The 21819-nt window shown below is 43.3% G+C and overlaps 1 protein-coding gene across 1 annotated transcript in view; it reads right to left on the reverse strand.

The window, feature by feature from the left end:
• AGBL4 (ATP/GTP binding protein like 4) overlaps positions 1-21819 on the reverse strand; it is a 974636-nt gene that overhangs the window by 212924 nt on the left and 739893 nt on the right. Inside the window, exon 8 of the mRNA XM_009287480.2 lies at positions 16579-16668. Within this exon, the coding sequence (XP_009285755.2) occupies positions 16579-16668 (90 nt within the window). The remainder of the gene's footprint in view (positions 1-16578; positions 16669-21819) is intronic.

Consider the following 21819-nt stretch of genomic DNA (forward strand, 5'->3'; position numbering starts at 1 on the left):
GGGGGCGGGGGGCAACAGTTAAGTCCCTGGTGGATTATACACATGGCCCCACTTCACCTTATTTTTAAATAAGTTTTAATCAACAAGAGACAGAAAAGTTGCACACCTAACTTTAAGGATTCAGCTGTGATAAGCAGATTGATTAGGAGCACATCAAGCTATATTATGGCATATTTGTTCTTTTATTTACCGTTTACTCTCCCACCTATTCTCTGCTGTAACTCTGTCTCTTCAAAACACAGGATTAAAAGCAAAGGAAATCTCAAATAATGGGATAAAATGAATGTGCAGGAAGCGAATGGGTGAATTAGATTACAGCAGATGAAACACTGAGGTCTCAAATGCAAAATGCATGGCGTTTATTTAATTTGTTACTCTTTTAAAATGAAAATATGCTCACTGACTTGAATTAGTAATTTCCCTGTTTTAAGACATGTTAGGCCATTACAGCTAGGCCTGTTTCCAGAGCAGTGAAATAAATGGAAAACGGCCAGTCTCCCAGGGAATGCACTAGCTCACTGCATTTTGCCAGCCCAGTGAAACAGTGCTAATGTCAGCTCCAGACAAAACCGTGCTTCTGCTGTAGGGGCTGCATGCAAAGGAACTGATAATGACTAGCAACAAATACTTAAAACGGCAGAGCAAGGCACTATGGATTTTAACTCAAGTTTTAATGTGCATGGTAAGCACAGACAGTAATTGATTTAAAGACCGTTTAAAAAATTATTGTTCCTGACCTCTCCCTCCCTCTCTCCTCCAGTTAGCATAGGGTTCAACAACTAATTAATCTGGCATTCAGTGTGGCTGAAACACAAATCCATGTGAAGGAAGCAAGAGGTGGGAACAGCAGTCAAGAGCCTCCCAAATGGGTTCTGCCAGCATAAGAGAGAAAGATTGTTCTGTCGGTCTCTAACCTGAATCAGGGCATCCCAAACCCTCACCTCCACCCCATTCCATCAGGTTTCTCAGATATATTCTTTTGCATGTAATGATCTGAGGGGACTGAAGTCTCTGCTGGAGGACCACAAGTGTGTGACAGACCTCTCTAGACAGATCAGCAGACCACAGTTTGTGAGGACAGCAAGTAGCAGTTGTGTTATTGCATCACAGCTCTATAATTAAATAAAACTCTGGCCGTTCTGGTACCCAAACGTTTCAACTGCTTTGCAGAACACCCAATAAAGTCATAAAAATCCTTCTCACACTGTTGTATCAATACAGGAGACATTTCTGCCATTACAGCCCCAAACAACATTAAGATTGCAAATTCAAGGAGGATTCAGAAACATCTTGCCATAGGAAAACATTCTAGGACTACTGAGTAATAAGATGGACCATATGATGCCATCAGACAGACCTTCTTGCCCATTTTAATGTGTTTGCTGATTAAGAATGGATGGGACAGCCTGGGACAGAAAACACCCTGTGAATGTATTTCCTTACATTTATATTCCTTGTTTTCACACAAAGGAGGTACGCTTACACCATCTACGTTTCGTGTGCACTGACTATCCCACTCTTTTTGCTGGATGTCTACATTCAGACCATGCAAACATTGCCTCAAAACCCCAAAGAGTTCCAGACCATGACGCTCCAGATGTGTTTCAAGCAGGGTGACTATGTAGAGAAATGGATATGACTGAAATAGAGTCAGCCACAAATCAGCAGTCTAGAAGTAGAATCAATTCAGTGCAAAAAGTTGGTAAGTGACGAGTGTTTGGGATTTCCTATGTATTTTTATCAGCTGTGGCTCTTTCCTCATAAAAAGATTCACATCTGCTTTGGAGGATATGTGACTGCTGGTGCAGAGCTGGAGCACAACATCCTGTTTCAGTACTGAAAATATATATATATGCATTGCCAGTAAAACATAATTAAAGTTGGCATTCCCAGTGACTAGGATGTGGGACCAGGAGCCAGAATGCCTGATCTTGGTCTCTAGCAGTGCTGATTTTTGGCAGGTCACTACCAGAGTCTACTATTTTAGTATATTCAACTTGAGACAGCAATGGCCAGATTTGCAGGGCAACAAAGCTAGCGTCTTTGGGGCCAAAATCAGCAGATGGATTTTTTAAACAAACTCATGAAGCTTATTGGTGCTGACTGGAATTGGAAACGTGGCAAGTGGCAACAAAAAGGGTTTGCTAGGTGTTGAGCAAATTCTGAAACTTTTCTATTCTTACCCAGCTGCCACTAGAGGAGATCTGTGCCACTGGCAGTCCATTCCCTCACCCATCTGCCCCAAGATAAGCATTTTCTAAAAACCAGCCCTGTAGAGGTCAAGATGAAAAGCCTTTTGGTAGCAGAGACCACCAGTATTGCTGGTCACTTCAGAAATGCAGGCTTGAGTGCTCTCAGCTCTGCTGTCTTCTCTTCTTCCAAACAAAATCAAGGAGCACTGAAACTGTTCCACAAACCATAGGTGGTGCTCAGCACCTCATCACCTGGGGAGGGTAAAATGTGGTATTTGAATTTTGCCTGTTAAAATTGTCAACAAAGAGACAATTAAGAATTTTGTGAGGGCAAGTCTAGTTCATACTTGAAAGTTCTCCAGATACTTTAGCCAGCACCTGGTCCTGCCTGAAAAAATAACATTACTAAACAGACCTTAGTAGATGATGAAATGAGACCACAAGAATTGTCTCATTACAAAAGACTGCCTAGGTCATATTTATGTAATGTTGTTCTGATAAAACAGTCTTCTAGCATGCCTTAAGATCTCCTCTGATGCTTTGGCGGTTTAACAGCCGGAGACCCCAAGGAACCTAGCAGTTTGACCCTTTCTCTCATTTGTTGGAACCAGCAATTTATGGCCTCAGGACTCATTTTGATGCCATTGATTTGGATTGTGGGTCTTTTCAGACTTTAGAAAAAGACACAGAACAACAAAAAAAGTTAGATTCTCAACAGCTTCAAACTTGGGAGTTCATGGCAGCAGCAGGCTGCTTGAACACGTGATCAGAGAAGCAGTAGGGTGATAGTGGCACCATCTACCTCATCCCACTGCAGCTCTGAGCACATGGGACTCGTACACTCTCTCCAGCAGCATCTGGTACTCACTGTGAGTCCAGGTGGTATATTGGGTTAATCTCTCCCATTATTTCATGGTATCTGGCTCTCCTGTTCCTTACAGCAATGAGATCCCCACTAGCTTCAAATAAATTAGACCAATGTAGGGGAGTAGAATGAGGCCAAGGCTGGATTCGTCTGGTAAAAAGTGCAAGATTGAACAGAGAGGAGCAGACTGCCTCCTGACCTCTGCAGTGATGAGCCCATACCACAGCCACTTTATTACCCTGATGGCTGATGTAGCTTGCTTAACTACAAACTATCTCCCCCAGACCTGTAGGGCAGTCATACAGTTCTCCAGTAGAAGTAACGCAACAGCAAAGACCTGTGGAATTGACTTGAAAGAACGTGTCAGGCTGTCAAAGAGAGGCCGTATCAGCAGGACTATACAGCTACTGCAGGATTGCCCAAAGGGTTCATAAATTCAGTGCACAGCACAGACTGAGTAGGTGGCTTTGTTGGTTGGCTTTGTTTTCTTTAGTTTTCCTAATATGCTGTAAGGAGCTTGGAGTTCTTTTTGCATCAGAATGAGCCTACCAATACGTCCTAGATGATGCGTCTCTTTTCCTCCTGGGAAGAAACGAAGGGTTCCTGGAGAAACACTGCGGGAATCAGATGATCTCGCTTTATTAATGAATTACTTGGGATTTATCAGAATCATTCTAAAGATGTTGCTTCAGAAGATGATGTGTTTGGTCATTGTTATTCAAAGTCTGTCCTTCCCATGAGTGTGAGTCCTCCAGAGAGCTCTAAAAACATTTGCTGGATTATGGCCCTCAATTTTTACAGACTTAACTAATGTTAAATACAGCTAAGATTTAAGCCTTAGAATTGAGCAGAAATATGCAGATCCCACCTTCCCTGAGGTGCAAGACAAGAGGGTTGCAACTCCGAAAAGTGGCTTGATTGCAAAGGGGGGAAAAATAGACACAAGAGTAGAAAGATCCTGAATGCATGAACCAGAGTTAAGCAAGCATGTACCTTGGCAGAATTAACTCGGGCATCCTTGCATTGTTTCCTGCTATCCTTATCGACTTACAAAACATCAGTCTTTTCACCATGGCCCTAAAGGGGAGTTTCAGCTGTACACCAATGGCTCACACAGCATTAGCAAAGAGGGGAAAAAAATAGAAACAGAAAATCACTTCATTCTCCAGTTTTCTATTTAGAGCTATAAGAGTCTTCCAGGGAAAAAGAATCTAGATCATTATGTTATTGCTGCTCCACCCAGGACCAGGCTGAGCTCCCCAGAGCCTGGAAGATGACTGTTCTCTTCCCTTCCATGACAACTGGACACATGGAGGTCTGAAACCCTTCCAGGGCCAGCAAGGAGACTGCACCACAAGTGTAAAGTTTCCGAAGTCACCTGCACCAGGGAAAAGATTCCCAGCAGAGCTTTATAAGTGATAAAAAGAAACTCTTTTATGGACCCAGGGAGGACTAAGCAGACTTTGTTCTATTTGGGAAACCACTAAAGGTTGCTGTATTACAAGGAATAGCCAAAGACGACGACAGTTGTGCTTTCAAGCCTTTTGCTGAATTGTCTCACCAGGACTCTGAGCACTCTCTATGCCCAGAGTTACCTTTTCACAATCTGGCAGCAGTGCCTTTCTCTGGGGACCAGGAACCTTCAGGTTTTCAGTGTGCTTAGTTTAACAAAGGCGGGCACTAGGAATGGAGGGATGGACTAGTCTTACCTAACACGTCCCTTGGGGGTTTGTCATATAGTGCTGCTTTGCATGTTCAGTAAGCACAAGCAAGCAGCTACATTGTGCTCTTAGTCTTATGGCATTAACTGTGGTAGCAATAAGAACTATAGAAGTCGTAAGTTGGATAGATCAGCCCAAGCAAAGAATGTATTATAAACCAAGAAGGCAAAAGGTAGATTTCTCTGGAGGGAGATGGAGAATACATTTACATATGAAAAACAAATGAAAATACATTTACACAGTGAAAAAGAAAAAGGGCATTACATAAATAATGCTAGGGAAGAAATGAAAAATATGTATTTTTAAACACATTCTAAAAATGGTTTCCAACATCTGCAACTGTGTTGCTCAGTCAAGCAGAGACCCAGAAGCAACAGGTATGAACCAGGCAGGCACACAAAGCTGTGTGATACAGAAACCAGAGGGGCACTGCAGAAGGTCAGTCATTCACAACCATCCTTTCCAGTTTCCTTCAGCTGTAGAGCGTTGCAAGAGTATATTGGGGAGCATCTCTGTTAATTTGCCTTGTCCTTTAATAACGTGTAGGCACTTGCTATTGGCCACTGTCACAAGTGGGCTACACAGCTAGACAGACTCCTGGTGCAACCCACTGCCGGTATGAAAGTAGAACACGTATTGCTGGAAAGGAGCAAGAGCACATGGGGAAGGAGGTGCCCCCACAGGTGATGTGGTGCCCTAACACTCTGGGTCTCTCAAGAAGATACACATGTGGGATTCAGAACAAAGTGGGCATCTGAGCTGAGAGGAGCTCAGGGAGAAGCACGCATTGCATTTCCTTGTGCGCCAGCTCAGAAGTTTAGTCCACTCAGCTGAAGAGAAGAGCTGAGGTGTCCTCTCCTCAGGACTGAACCCCAGCTGCTCACCGCTACTGGAGCTGCTGCTTTGCCATTCCTATACGAAGATGGCACATATATACATTCCCCAGATCCTAACAATGGCAGCTGACAGCCTACCCCTATAGGAAACCTGCACAACTATTTGCCCTCATTTCCCCTCTGGGGACAAGTGAAGTGATCGCTTTCTGGTTACTCTTAATATGTGAAAACTTACACTAAGCTACCTGTAATGGCACCTTTTGGCTGCTTCATTGATTTCCCACTTTACTAGGTTTGCAGTTTATACTGCTTCACTTTTACAGGATTTTCCTGTCCTTCCATTCAAATCAACTAAAAAGGTGCAAGGCAGCTCGCCTGTTTCCACTCAGGCAAAGTCACTTGTAAGACTCCTGACACCTCTGCTTGTGAAGACGTAAAATTCTCCAGGAGGGTATAAAGTACATGTTTCCATCTGAAGAACACAAGGGAGGAAGTTAGAAGGATATAATTTCAGGGCTGCTCTAAGCATTGAGGGGTTTTGTTGTTGCTGTTTTAGGAAGAAGAAAATATACGATTTCCTAAGAATTCTGTTTGGAGGCAGTCTTATTGCAGAATCGACTTTGAAGCATATTAAACTAAGGAGGAATATAATGCTCTTGTTCCAGAATAAGAATTGCTCAAGAAATGTTCTATTGCACTCTACATTCACAGCCTGCCTTAGATGCAAATGAATTCTCAAGTGCCGGCAAGCCCTCAGACACAAGCTCTCCCCAAGCACTTTGCAGCAATGGGTTTAAACTCTGGCAGCACTGTGACCACATAAGCTAACGTCAAGGTGCTATTTCCCTCGTATCCTTGGCCATTAGGAACATTGCTAGGAAGAAGAAAAAACAGAGTTCACACGTAACCAGGGGCGAAGACTGTCTAACTTTCTACCTTGAATAGTCAGACTGAATTTTAACATCTTAAAGGTAAATTTAACTTTAATAAACAGCCTCTTTTACTGCATGAAAGATACAGATATCAGAAGGGAGAGGTGCCACTGAACACATTGGACAAACTAAGACCCCAGACTGACATACACACTGCAAATAAGGATTTATTTCAAAGCCACTAGAGGGGTCTGTTAGCTGAGCATGGTGGCAGTCACTTCCTGGCTGCTGTCTCCAGTGCAGGGCAGGCAATCTCCCTGCAGTGAATTAGGGGTTCAGTTCCAAGGGGTTTCCAGTTCTGACCCAGGACAGTACAGCTTGCTGTTCTCCACTCCTCCCCAGGAGTAAGAGACAGACCCAACTTTGGAAAGGTGGTACCTGGGAGAAGGCTGAGTCACAGCATTTTTCAACTCCACTCTTGATTCTGCGACAGACTGTCTCCTATTTGACTGAAGATGGTTAAAGCCTAGCAAGGCTGAATGGCTTCTCCTATACCAGGGAATTAGCCACCCTCCTGTTCTGACTTTGCTGTTATGACACCAAGCACTGGTGTTTGTAAGGGGATTGGCCACAATGGTGATTAGTGCCATACAAAAGCCACCATGGCAGTAGAAATCTAATAACCATGAAAACTGAAATCTTTCAGTGATGCTAGAAATAGCTCCTTTCGGGTAGGTGGAGTCCCTGATGAACAAGAACTTGCCCTGTTGTCATTGTCTGTGCCACATCTGTTATGTAGTCACCCAAAGACCTGGCTGATGCTTGACCATAACATAAGGCAGAGTCCAGCTTTGTAATATGTTGCCTACACGCTGTACCACTGGCTGAAAATTTTGAAGTAAACTTTGAAAATTTTGAAGAAACTTTGTCATAAGGAGACCTACAGACTTTTCCTTTCCTCCTTTTTTAACTGAACACTGAAACATGTTTTTACCTTTCTTTCTTTCTTCCTTCTCCCCCCCATGATTTTTTCCTTCAGTGATAGAGTGACAAAAAAGTAGGGAGACAATAAAAAAGAGAGAAAGGGAAAATAAGTGAAAAATAAAAGTGAGCTTGTATGAAATTGCAAATAAAGCATTCTCTTTGAAAATCTGTGGCATAAAAAAAAAATACAAATTAATTCTTTTCATCCATCTCCAATTATCTTCTACATTTAGCAGCGAAGACTAAAACCGTAACCTCCAAATCAGGAGCATGGATACCAGGGATCTGTTACCATTTGCTGAACATGTAATAAGTAATTGGACCCTTGAACTAACACTATAGGGCACATCTGGAAATTGTCACTTAGGGGCCACATCTGTCACTAAGGAACCAACCTTCCTGGGCAGGGTGACTTTTTAGAGAGCTGTGTGCCACTGTTCAAAACCACCCTAAATCCACACTTCCTATGTACAAAGTGTTTAATAGAAGTTTGCCCATGCATTAGGGTCCCAGCAAAGCAATTTGTGCCTACATTTCTTCCTAGATAAAATTAAGCAGGACTGGTAAAGAATGTGTCCCCTTCTGGCCGGGGCATGTGCCCCATTACCCCTCCTCGCCATCCTCAGAGTCCAGAGAAGCAGGACTGCATTGAAAGAGCAAAGACAAATTCTAAAGGGCTATTGTCCGGGGCAGGAGCCTGCTCTCATCCCAAGTCCCTTCTTCTTACACTCCAAACAAGCTTTACGCCCTTTTCTCTGTAAACTGCAGAAGTCAAGGAGACATGCCTCTTATAAACATGTACACAATGTCTTGCAACAGACACACACAGAGCACGTGAGCAATCTGTGCAGGGGCAGAGGAAGAATTTCACCCAGGTGCCCTTGTGTCAGAGAAAAGTTTCCAGTGGCCAAGCCCTAGTCACACATGAATGCTGGCTCCTCAGAGCAGCAGCTATAGCAATGCAGGAGGAGCAAGAAGGCAAGTGCAGGGCACCTCGGAGACGAACTGAAAACAAAATGAAAACAAACAAAAAAAATCAATTCAGCTGAACTGAGCCAGGGCAGGCAAAGAACAAAGGGTCAGAAGACAAAGCCAGAAACAATAGACCAGCAAGATTAATATCAGTTGTGAGGAAGAGCTGGGACACTACTGAAGGAGAATGGAAAAGGCTTAAAGAAAAGTATAAAAACTAGAAGAGATTCCTAATTGTGAAGCCTGACATACCTCTACAACACCTGCAGCTTGATCAGTACAGATCTCGCACACTGCTGCACTTACAGAAAGGGCTTCATCTCACAACTTAGATTCCTTGAAATTGATGATGGTCACTTACTAGGACCTGTGTCTTTTTTCATTAACAACAGAGCCATGCAAATGAGATCTAAAGACAACCCCAAACTTCCTATGCTCTTTACAGCCCTGTTATGATTTTTGCATATTCATGCCCCAGTTTAATGCAACTGGGGCAGGACTTCAAGAATTCTGCCTGGGATTTCCCCGCTAGCAACAGATGCTCCAGCACTGTTTGACCCATGCATACAAAGTCCAGTTTGGGGAAACCTGCATGCACAGTACACTGGATGCTCTTGGCCAGTTGGACTGCTGCACAGCCACAGACTCAGCAGGCAATGCCACAAGCAACGTATTAGCTAACACTTCCAGAGGACCTGCTCTCCCATGTAGGCCCAGAGAAGATCTGTTGCATGGGCATAATACTGCTCCCTAGAAGTGCAGGACTTGCTGCCTATGGCCATACAGACCAATACACACAGAAAATGGCTCTGACCTAATTGATAACTGGGAAGACATGGATAAGCATCTTCAAAATCCACTTGGACTGCAATTTCCACTGGGAAAAATAGGCCATTTTAAGGAAAGCCAAGTGACCATGAAGTTCAGCTGAATCAATATTTTCTCTTTTTCCTTTCCTCAGACATTAGCAAAAGTGCCACAGTGTGCTGTTACAAAGATGATGTGCTTTGCCCTAGAAGTAGGTTGGTTAGGGCTGGAAGGAAATGATCTTTAAGCTAATGTTATTCAGAAGTATGAGCAGTCAAGAAACATTGCAAAACCAGTACGTTTAAGAGATTAATTGGGCAATCCCACCCAGAAACAAAGCAAATTTGCCTGCTGTTGTATGGTGAAGCCTTTCTCAATTCTCCTTCTTGAAGACCAAGGGCTCCTTTAGATCTCTGATTATTGCAAAGAGGATTAGTTAAGCAGAGGTAGTCAAAGGCCTGCCCTGGGCAAAGGGCAAACTGAATCAAACAAAGCCACTTCACATTTCTTAGCTGCGTAGGCAAAGCTGATCTTGTCCCAGGCATGAGGAGTTAGGACTGATCCCTTCTTCCTCCTACTAGAAGACGCAGGGCTAGGCTTGGGGAGTGAGCCTGCCTGGTAAGTTCAATCTTCCGTTTCCACTGCTACTGATGAGATGGAAGAGATGAGGCAGCAACTTCTGCTGTTGGTGGGAAGGGGTCGCTCAGCCACGCAACAGCCTTCTCCGCAGATGACAACTCCTCCCTCAGTGGCAGTCTGGGTCTCCAGAGCTCTGGAGATTCCTTCTTCCCTTTGCAGACTGCAGCCCCCAGCCCCTGCACAGCCCCTCCACCCAACCTGCCACCATCCCACCTTCTTCTATTCTGTGCAGGGGTTCCCTGGCACATCCAGAAAGCATACGTGGTAAGAGAGTGAATCACATAACTCTATAGCCACAGAAATTTAACCTCATTATAAATTTCCTCCAGCTCAGGAAACCAGGTGTATAACCTCTTATACCTACCTGACACCACAGTGAATTGATTCAAAACCTGTGGTATCTTGTAACAGCTAAAGTCACTTTGGGTAGCAGAAATTCTTCTAACGATCTATTTACATCAACACAATTTTAAGAGGAGCTTTTATTTCCATTAATCCAGTATGGATGTTTTATATTCTCAGAACAACTTCTCTCCCTCCTGGGATACTTCACACTAAAATCCCATCCAGGAGATTTACAAGGGACAGACAATAGTGTTTTTCATGTTGCTTTAGAAGTCAAGGAGAGTGTGTTTCCCTTTGTATTACAGCTTAGGAGCTGTGCACTTAAAGGAAAAAAAAAAATCTTAGTGAGAAAGATGAATGCAGTCTAACAACTTTAAGAGAGCCCTGCAGCTCATTTTATGGTTGGGCTGTTGAATTCTGTTGTCTTTGTCTGCTTCTCATCATTTGGTTTCCTGAACCCCTGTAAAAGAGACCATGAACCGCAGCTTCTGTTCACCATATTCCGTCACTGCTTGTAAGTGCTAAGCTGCAGCTAAATGAACAGGAGAGTGTTCCCATCCTCTCCTGCCACAACTTATGCATATCATCTTATGCATGCAGAATACCATTCCTTTTATAGAAGATTTTGCTCTTTTTGTAACTAAGAGCAGTCACCTCTAGCGTGGAACTGTGCAATATCAGGTGCATTTTCCTGTGGATTGCAGCCAGAAGAGGAGGTTTGCAAAGGGTACAACAAGTATTGAAAGGGAATGGAAGCTCCCTGTCTTCGTACCTTTGGGGTGGCAAGAGAGTATAAAAACTCTCTTAAAGTGGAGCTTCTGTTTAGTTCAGTTCTCTTCAGTTTTAGCAATGCAACCCACAAACTGGAACACTGGCAATGGCCCCCACAAAGGGCATTCCTGCATCAGAGAGCACTCAATCCTGCTGCATGGCCAAGGCAGAGCACTCTCCTGCATCCAAAGATGCATGACAACTAAGCCTTTATACATATGGAGGCATTCACTTTGAGTCTAGAAGTAGCCAGGAGAGCATAAGCATCTGCTTCTAGTCTCTTTCATTTGGCAGAGAAGACAGAACTGAGACTTTACAGTAATATAACAAACATGCATGTATAAGATCCCCTCTCCCTGTGGAATCCTATTTTGTTTCCTCCTCTGGTAGGAAATACAGCTGAGAAATGAAGATGATTTGGCTTGCTAGAAGGAAGAGTACAACAGATTAAGTGAGGTCAGAACTGGTGCAACCCATGCATTTATTCAGATGCAAATTCAGTCTGATATGAAGTCTGGCAGATGATGCCCTCAAGCTTCTGAGGGCCCCATCATTACCACAACAGGCACTTTCTGGGTTCAGTGTTTTTCTCCAGTACAGCTGCTGTTACCAAAAGCATCCTATACCAATGCGCACAGAACTTAGTTTAATTTCTTTAGGAGAAATTTATCCCCTGGAAACAGCTAAGAAAGGTCATCACCTCTGTTACTTCAGAAAGGTTCTTTTCACAGGTAAAGGCTTCATTAGCTGCATTTACTCTTGCATTTAAAACATGCCCTGTCCTGTCTTTCAGTTACTATCACTTATGCCCTAATGCTCAGAAGATTTATGCTTAGTGAAGGAAACAGAAAAGCAGCTTTTAACCCCAACAGTTTATTCCTCCTCTTTCTTCATAATAAAAGACAAAGGTTGGCTAAAATTCCAAGTAGGAGCAACAAGTTTCAAAATGACTCTTCTCACACATACAACTGCCTTTCTCACAAGCAAAAAAAAACCCCAAAACCAAAAACCAAGTCCCACTCATGTAGCGACTTCACTCTTACTAACTCCTTCAGGGATCCTGCAGGACCAAATTCAAAGATTTTGAAGGCACTGCCTCCATGAAGTGAACTAGAAAACTGCCACCACTTTTAAGAGGCCATCTTGGAATCTGTCCGGGAATAAAATCCTTCATAGCATGTGGAGCACCTTGGCCACATAGAGAACAGTCCCACTGGCCCAGTGAGCTATTGTGCAACAGCAGGATTCCTGAGACAGCTGGTGGGAGACTCGTTTTCAAGCAGTCTGTCCTCTTCTACCCCATTCCTTAAACTTAGAATCAAAATTTGTACAAAAGTTTTCAGATTTTTTCCTGTCCTCTGCCAGCAAGAGGGTGGCTGTTAAAAACACAGACCAAGAATGCTAACAGAAAACCAAGAGACATTGCCCAGTGTAGTCTGGTTTTTCATTTCATATCATCTGATTTAAGGTGAAGCGAGAGGGAGCATTCATTTAAGCAGCTGTAATGAAAAAGATTGATTGAAAAGCCATTTTTGCTCCATTTCTTATGGATAAGAGTCCCAGGTGTCTGTTTTCCTTATATTTTCTTTTTAATGGCCGTTCCCTATTCAGCCCATAAGCTTCAAGGTCAGCTTCAGGTCAAATTACACTTAGCACAAGACACTCAGCATCTGCAAACCCAGCTGTGGGATCCCTCTCCCTCCCCTCTTGCACTGGGTCTTCCATTCTGGGCTCCCAGCCTGGCAAACTATATTAAAGTAAAACAATTTGGGTACAAATTTTCATTTTTGCATTTAGATGACTATGGTGGATGCCACACTGGCAAATGTGTTAAAAAGACGACAAACAACATCCTACTAATGGAACATATTAAGTCTATGAGGAAAGTCCATGTCTAAGTACATCTAGACATGCTTAAGCTTGCAATTACTGACTGCTGGCAAAAGCCAAAGCATACAGGACAAACTTAAACATGGTAGTCACCCCATGTCTCCTACAACTTTCTGTGCTTCCATAAAACCTAGCAGCCAAAGGAAGGAAAATAAGACTGTAAGAATACTGGGGAAAAAATACTCCTATTGCCAGATCTTGGATAAAATCCAAGCCTTTGGAAAGCTGGCTTATCACCTGTGTTTAAAGGGTAGGGACTTGTACAGATTTTACACACGCATATTTGTGCACACTACATATAGGCATTATCTGATATCTGACCCTACCTGTAAGAGTTAATAATTTACTTGCCTTAACAATGTAATGTGGAAGACAGAAAATAGCATACGTTTTCTTAACTAAAAATACTGGGGGGGAGGAAAATGAGGAAAAATATCTAAGAAAGGAAAAGAATCTAAAACCACAACTTCAGAAAAATCCCTCAGAAATCTGAACAGCCCATGAGAGATGAGTTCAAGCTGTAAGAAGAATTCACGCTCTTTTGTGTTGCACTATAAAAGCCCTCCAGGAGCAGCAGTGATTCCAGTTGGTTAGAAAACGGTCTATAAAAACAAAGTGAAAACAAGAGTCCTCTTCATCGTAAACCCTACTCCTACTTACTCATCCCCAAACATGACACAAGCATCAATGCTCATAATGACCATCACAGTCTGAGGAAGAGAGCATTGTCCTACCTTTGGATGTAAAGGGTACTCATGCAAATATACTCTCTGGTGACTAGCTCTCCATCTCTGTCCCTGAACTTCACAACAAGCAGTTAAGAATTATCAGGAAATCTTCCTAAAAAGGCTAACCTTTTTAATAACTCTTAAAATGCCAAAACAGAAACAAAAGGTTCTTAATCCATCTTTCTACGAAGAGGCCCTCTGGGGTTTTGTCTGCCTTTTAAGGAAGTGAGCTACAGCTCAGCAGCTGCACAATGTGTGAAATATTACAGCACTTGTTTTTAACTGCTGGATGAGGTGTCTAATGATTCTAGGGAGGTCTGGCTACTGCTGCAAGCAGTCCACAGCTGTAAGGAGACAGAGGTGTGTATCCAAGCTTACAATACTTGTACATCTGTAGGAATACGGGGTATCTGTATGCAAAATTCAGTTTTCAGTGGATTCTTCATAATGGAATATGAAGAAGGATGACACAGAAACAATACAGCTCTGAATGGGGAGATGACCTTATGGTCTTTTCCCACAGGAATGCAAAGATCCTTGCTTAGATTTAATCTGTGGGTAAAGTGAAGGACACAGGACCAAGTATATCATGATGTGTCAAGGCTAGACAACTTGCTTCTCATCAGGGTATCTTGCCTAATCAAAAAATGGAAGATGTAATAGGGAGCTTCTGTCAGGCCCCAGGAAGCTAGTGTTTGGACTACACATAGCTATATATCCTTAGCAGAGAGCAGGCCAAAGATGGCAGGAAGAGACTTGGCTAGCTCAAAGACAGGTAGAAAGATGAGTAAGGAGTTAGTTACGAGCTTAGAGCTTTAAAGAGGAAGGCAGAGCCTGAACTGAATGAAACCCAAGAAAAAAATGAAGGACAAAAAAAGAAAGCTTGTAACTCTGTTATCTATTCCCCTATGAGCTGATTCTCCAGGCCTTGGCAGTCACAATTCTGCTCTTCTATATACGAGATGCTGCTTGCACCTGGGGAATCTTTGGGATTAGCTTCCATATCTTAATACTTCAGGTGGTGAGCATAATCAAACATTCAAGAAAAAAATCTGTCTACCAAAAAAAAAAAAATCCTGACATGTTCCATATGCACTGGGCTGGCATTTGGATATTAAATCTGCAACACCTAACTCTGCCCAAATGCTTCCCAAGACTCCAGAAATAAAATTCCTCATTGTGCCCTCGCTTGACTGCCAAAGGGATCCGTTTTATCCCTTCTTTTGACCCTCCCACACAAAAGTTTCCAAAGATGGAGCAAGCACCCAATTTCACATTTGGCAATGCTAGAAACAACGTGGCAATGGCCTTGAAATGTTTGCCATTTCTACTTGTCTTGACACTAATTATACACACAAGGCAGCTTCATCTGCACTGGGCAGAATGGCTCAATGCACAGTGGAGTTCAGTGCCTTCAGATCCTTGCATTTCCAAGCGAGTCAAGCGTGCATTATAACTGCAGTCACAGCAAGTTTCTGATGTGCTTCTCCAAGACTGACCCTTCTCTTTTCTTATTTTCCCCTCCTCTCTGTTTTAATTTTTCCTACAAAACATGAAGTTTCTCTGAGACAATTAGAGCATGACTTCCATCCAGTTGTTTCATCAGGCTAAGTGTGCCACCCGCTTTTTCACATTCCCTTTTTTTTTCCCTTTTGAATAAACTCTCCATTATCAAAATAAAATTACCGTCATTTACAAAGTACCACCTCAGCAGCATGCCTCAGCCCTCATTTCACAGGGCTATGCCAGCAGCCACAAACAGAATCAAAGCATCCAATTAAAAATCCATATTCATTAACAAACATCATGTGTACTATAATGCTCTGCATTCACTATGCCACCACAGGAGATGGGAAACTCGCTGAGTCTTCCTGCTCTCAGTCTGAAGCACCATTTTATTAAAGGAACCTTTGCTACTCCACGGGCCAGCAGGGAGAGGCCCAGTGTCCTGTCAGCCCATCGGGCTAGGACAGCAGAAGTGACAGCTGTTGACCTTTTGCCTTAGAGAGATACCAGACACAGGACCTTGCCAGGATGAGGAGCACACAGAGAAGACCATGAAACTGTGCCAGACCTTTCCCACCGAGGTCTTTGGGTACCAACAGGGCCAGTCGCAAACCAATCTGCGGCATTACAAGCAGCCAACGTAATAAACTCTGCATATGCTTGATTGATGCAACTCATTGGCTAGGCAGGGCCAGATCCAAGCTGATGTAGTAAATTAGCATATTGCCTTGGCTTCAGGGAAATTACGTTGATTTACACCATCAACAATTCACCACCACAGAAAGTCACATACCGTAAGTACAATATTTCAGACCTATACAATGAAGTTATATGAACACATGCCAGGATTATTTATTTATTTGTACCCACAAGCCTGAGATTTACAACTCTTTATAAATACAAGCTGGGCAATTTGCTTTCTATTTTTAGCAGGAATGCTTTGTGCAGGGAACAGCTGTCAGCCACTGGGAGCTGTGCTCCTCAGAGCAGCAGCTTCAGACAAATAGAGGCCTCTTAGAATTAAACTGGAGAACTAGGGTCATTGCTTTGTGGTGGAAAAGAAGCTGAGAATAGTAGACAGCAAGAAAACATAAGCACTTAACAGAGAACCACTCCCAGAGCTTTTCCAGCCTATTTTCCTAAGAAAAGGAGCCTTGCATGATCACATTGCATATGTATGAGCGTGACCGTCAATTCTTCTTGAATAGCTTCATTGTCCAATTCTGACCAAGTTCAGCAAACATTCACAAGACTCACAGGTAAGATATTTCTACTGCCTCCAAGAGGACAGGCAGCTGGGTAGAGGTGAGAGATTCTGCTAATATCCTCACTGTGGAAAAAACTTGTGTGAACTCAGCCTTCTATCAGACCCAAAGCTATGCAAACCCAATACCCGCATTGATAGGAAATCAGATCTCATCAGATCTGCCATCTTCATGCAGACACTCACCTTGGCACACAAAGGAAGATGGTGTTTCCCCAGGGTGGACTCGTGCAGTGATGAACACCACTTTCTGTTCAGCTCCTGGATGCAGGTTCGCTGCAGTAGAAAGGGGTGGCAGGGGACAGAGGGAAAAACAGAGATAAAGATCCTTAAACTGGGTCCCATATGTAGGACACAAAGGACCATTAATATTAAAGCATATCTTTTTATTAAAATTGGTCATACATTATAAATAAGCACAATCTATAATTAAAGGAGGCAGCGGCACTGGGTCTCCATACTAGGCCATATAGCAGACTGCACAAGGGCTGCAAAACTAATGACATGCAGCCAAACCTGCAACAACAAAGTTAGCTCTTTTTTTAAAAACCAAGATTTACTACAGTGAGTTTAACTGCACTGTAATTGCTCTCTCACTTGTGATAAATGTCCCCCCGGGGCGACAAGAAGAATAGTGGGGGTCCATTCACAACATAAAGCCAATTGCACCCTGCATTACACTTGATACAAGCCTTAACAGTGCCAAACAACTGTAAAGTGCTAACAAATGACATTTATTAGGCTTTACTCTGGGGGATTTTGGGAGTTGGTTTTTTTTTTTTCAATCTTCTCTATTTGGGACTGTATCTGCCCTGACTGAGAGAGATGTTCAAAAACAACGAAGTATGGAAAAGAGACCAGGATTAAATTCAGCAACCTTCTCCAGTGAGGGCGTGAAAATGTGCCAGGTCCCCTTCAAATTACAGATAGGTGGAAGGGAGACTTAGATCCCAGCTACACTGAACTTAACATGAGTTAATCCCCAGTATTGAAATCACACTACTTGGGCCACTTGCTTCAGCCGTCAGCTGCATGGGTCAAGCAGGATGTTTTCTCTGTTTGTGCAGTGACTGCATTTAATGAACAGGAAATAAAAATTATGCTTTCAAAACGGGTTCTGGGAATTTTAAAGACCGTAAGAGGTCAGGACCTCTGTTAGATGTCTTATCTAGATCTGAACACACACAGCAGGGGTAATACTAAACACAGCAGGATCCAACTGCTAGAGACAGTTTAAATCTTTGTTTTGAAATAAAAAGTTTACACACTGAAAGGAGACTGGAAACTAAATCCAAGCTTTTTTTTTTTTTTTAATTAGGTAGATGCATTACATATATAACCAAACATAGACTTTTAATTTCAAAGGTGTTTGGGAGTCCTCGGGACCATACCCAAGTTATTTTTTTTAATTTCCTGAATTCTGAGGAATGCTCAGTTTCCCCAATGGTAAATCACACCTAACAGCACCATAGGAATAATAGATATATTTTTGGTTGTCTCGGGAGACAGTCTCAGCAGGTTTCTTTTTTATTTCCTTAGCCTCTCTAAATGTCCTACAGCTGCTCACCCTGTAACTCAGCCATTCATTTGTTCTTTCATACTCCAGCTTCACCACTCTCGTGTTTTTGAGCCCCAGAGGCAAAGAAATATAAGAAAGAATGTCTCTGACAAACGTAGCAGCTGGTGGGGTCAATTCTGTCTGCAGAAGAAAAGTGGGAGGCAGCAAAAAGGAACACACCACCATCAGCTAGAAGTTGATGACCACCCCACATCTTTTGCATTAACATTAAGTAGTGTGGGAGGAAGGAGATAAATCAGCAAACCAACTTTAATGAGCAAAAGGAGAAGGCTGGGATCACTTTCGCAAGAGGAGAGGAGTTTTCCTCCTCTCTTGGAAAAACAGCATTACACTTTAAAGGGACAGTGGCTCAGCACATAAGTGGTGCTCAGCAACATGACTGCCCCTGTTTGGAACTGGAACAGCTCCTTGGTTAGGAAATCTTTTGGACAGAGGATTAGTTTGAGGTTTTTTGTGGGTTTGGTTTTGTTTGTTTTTAATTACAACATTTTTGTTATTTATGTTTTAACCTTCATAACAGTTACTAAAAACATTAGTCAGTTCATTCTCCTCTGGACCTGAAGAGATCTTTCCCAATTTAGGGCTCAGTGCAAAGCAGCTTGGAGTCAATGGGAGATGTGGCACCGGGTGCAAACCAGGACTTCCCTTGCCTGCTTCCTTGGGAGATGGAAAAGCACCAAATTACCACCCTGCACTCAGTGCTAAGCAACTTCACTCTGCCTTGGTTTACAATCCCCAATGCATCACTCACTTTCCAGCCCAGTATATTTGCCGCAGAGTGTAAGTGCGCAACCTTGCAATGTACAGACCCTTCCACAGTACCCAGCCTCCTAGACATGTAGTGCTCAAAATGAACACAGGCACAGCTGGCTGTCCATCTTCATGTAGCAGACATTTTCTCCAGGTTCGTCAAGCCCAACAATGCCTTTATAAATATTTTTCTTTAAGCAATATCCTGCATTATTCATACAGAAACAATAAAACACACAGCATGTGTGACTATGCACATGTGTATTTCTTTCTGGTATTTGGGCTGGATGCGATAATGTGACCTGTTAACATTTTTAAGAGTAATTTTCATTTTCAGTGTTTGGATTTCAGAATGTGTGCATCTGCATGAGCAAACAAACATTTCTTAAATGTTTCTGCTAACATTTTGGAAAAGCATGTATCTTTAATGCAGCTTAGAAAGCCTAATTTTCTAATTCAGTAGTGTCTTCTAAATGTGGGTGAATCTGGTAAAAGTTTGCTGTGGTTTAACCCCAGTTGGCAACTAAGCCCCACCCAGCCGCTCGCTCATCCTCCACCCCCCAGTGGGATGGGGGAGAGAATCGGAAGAGCAAAAGTAAGAAAACTCATGGGTTGAGATAAGAACAGTTTAATACATGAAATAAAGTGAAAAGGAAAACAACAAAAGAGAGAGAGAGGAACAAAACCCAGGAAGGAAAAAAAAAACCAAACCCAAAGGACCAAGAGGTGATGCAACCGCTCACCATCCGCCGACTAACACCCAGTCAGTCCCTGAGCAGCAATCGCTGGCCCCTGGCCAACTGCCCCCAGCTTATATACTGAGCATGACATCATAGGGTATACAATATTCCTTTGGCCAGTTTGGGTCAGCTGTCCTGGCTATACTCCCTCCCAGCTTCTTGTGCACCTCCTTGCTAGCAGAGTATGGGAAGCTGAAAAGTCCTTGACTTAGTATAAACACTGCTTAGCAACAACTAAAACATCGGTGTGTTATCACATTATTCTCATGCTAAATCCAAAACACAGCACTGTACCAGCTACTAGGCAGAAAATCAACTCTATCCCAGCCGAAACCAGGACAAAGTTGCTACAGCAAGTAGAGTCCCTGCCTAAGTACAAGGCCCTGTGAACATACGGGAAGAAACTAAACTGGCAGACAAGCTTTCAGTTCTGCAGGCCCTCTTCAATCACAGTTCAGCTACTCTGAAAACACTGGTAAAAGGGGGACAGGCAATATGGGTACCCATTAGCCAGCCTATGGGACAAGGTGCACCAAGGGCTTCCAATATGAACCAAAGACTTAATACCGTAACACCAAAGAGTTTGAGATGGGGACTTTGAACCCAGCTGGTGCAGGGCATGCATTATTTACAGGCTGTGCTCCCAGCCTGAACCCTAACCCAGCACCAGCGCATTATAACCCATCCATCCAGACATCCCATGGGTGGTCTTGGAAATCGCATATTCAGCCTCGCACTCTTGTCTTAGTCTCCATAACATCCTGTGATAAAAGGAATGGCAAGTATGTATGTACACACACACACCTCCAAACACTCCCCTAAGTCCAAACAATGGTTTTCTATATAGCCAGAAATGAAAGAGTGAAAGAAAAAAGAAAGAAAGGATAACTATGATCAGGCTACAGTAGTCAGGATTTAAAACAAAAAAAGTGCTTTGTGTTCTTTTTTCTTTACCAATTGTAGTGGGTGTCCGTGCCCAGGTGCTGGCAGCGGGGGCTGGAGGGCTGAGCTCTCTGAGGAGAGGCTGGGCTGCCCCGTGCCCGTCACAGCCGGTTCCAACCGGCTCCGCAATGGCCCCACCACAGGGCACAGCTGAGCCCCTCAGCGAAGGTGATGGCGCCTCCTTGAAAGTGCATATAAGGAAGGGCAAAAAAACACCACACGCAGTGAGGAGTGAGAGGAAAAGTGAGAAACAGCCTTGTGAGCACCAGGGTCAGAGGAGGAGGGGAGAGAGTGCTCCAACTGCTGGGGCAGACTCTCCCCTGCGGCCCCATGGAGAGACCAAGCTGGAGCAAATATCCACACTGCAGCCTATGGAGGACCCCCTGCTGGACCAGATTCTCCTGAAGGACCACAGGAAGGGCCCAGGTTGGAGCAGGGGAAAGTGTGAGGAAGAAGGAGCAGCAGAGAGGAACTGTTTCAGACTGACCACAACCCTGTTAGCCATCCCCAGCACTGTTGGGGTGGGGGGGGGCACAGGGAGAGGGCAGGGAGAGGAGTTGGGAGTGAAATTGGACCTGGGAAAATGGGGGCGGGGAAACATGTTGTTCTAATTTTTTTCTCTGATTCTCACTATACAATTCTATTTTACTTAGTAATAAATGAAATTAATTTTTCCCCAAGTCAAGTCTGCTTTGCCCATGATGGTAATGGGTAAGTGATATCCCTGTCTTTATCTTGACCCATGAGCGTTTTCACCTTATTTTCTTCCCCTGTCCTGTAGGAGAGGGAGCAGGTGGGTGGGTGTCTGGCAGCTGGCCAAGGTTAACCCACCAAACCAAATAATGGATACAACAACTACAAAACACCATTTCATATTTTAATTTAAATGTTACATTGAAAATGCATCCTATTTTCTACTTCAGGATTGAAAAGATCAATCAAAATTAAAAAGATTAGAAGTGTATAGCTTTGCTCAGTAGATGCCAAAAGCACTTAAGCAAAATGACAGAAAGGCACGCTCCGTTTAGCCACAACTTTGCCAGTTGTGGAAATGCAGAGAAACAGTCTGTTGTGGTACCCCTTCTACCCTTCCAACTGCCATAGCAGTGAATCTTAGAAACAAAACTATTTGATGAAAATGTTTTCCAAGGGAAGAAATTTGTAGATTTCTGGAATTATTTCTTTTTCATTTTCTCTTCCAGAAAGTATCTTGAAGATTGAACTAAACATTTTCTTTTCCCTCTGAAGGCTACCACTCCCATCATCATTGATAATATTTGCCTTGACTTAAGAATCTGACTGGGACCTAAACAATCTGCTACTTCATGTTACACCCTCATAGCCTGCTACTCGCCCATCACCATCCTGTTGCTCTGCTGCAGAGGAGAATTCCCTTGGGCAAAGCTGTGAAGATCG

Source organism: Aptenodytes forsteri, unplaced genomic scaffold, assembly GCF_000699145.1.
Source record: "Aptenodytes forsteri isolate BGI_AS27 unplaced genomic scaffold, ASM69914v1 Scaffold119, whole genome shotgun sequence".
NCBI lineage: Eukaryota > Metazoa > Chordata > Aves > Sphenisciformes > Spheniscidae > Aptenodytes > Aptenodytes forsteri.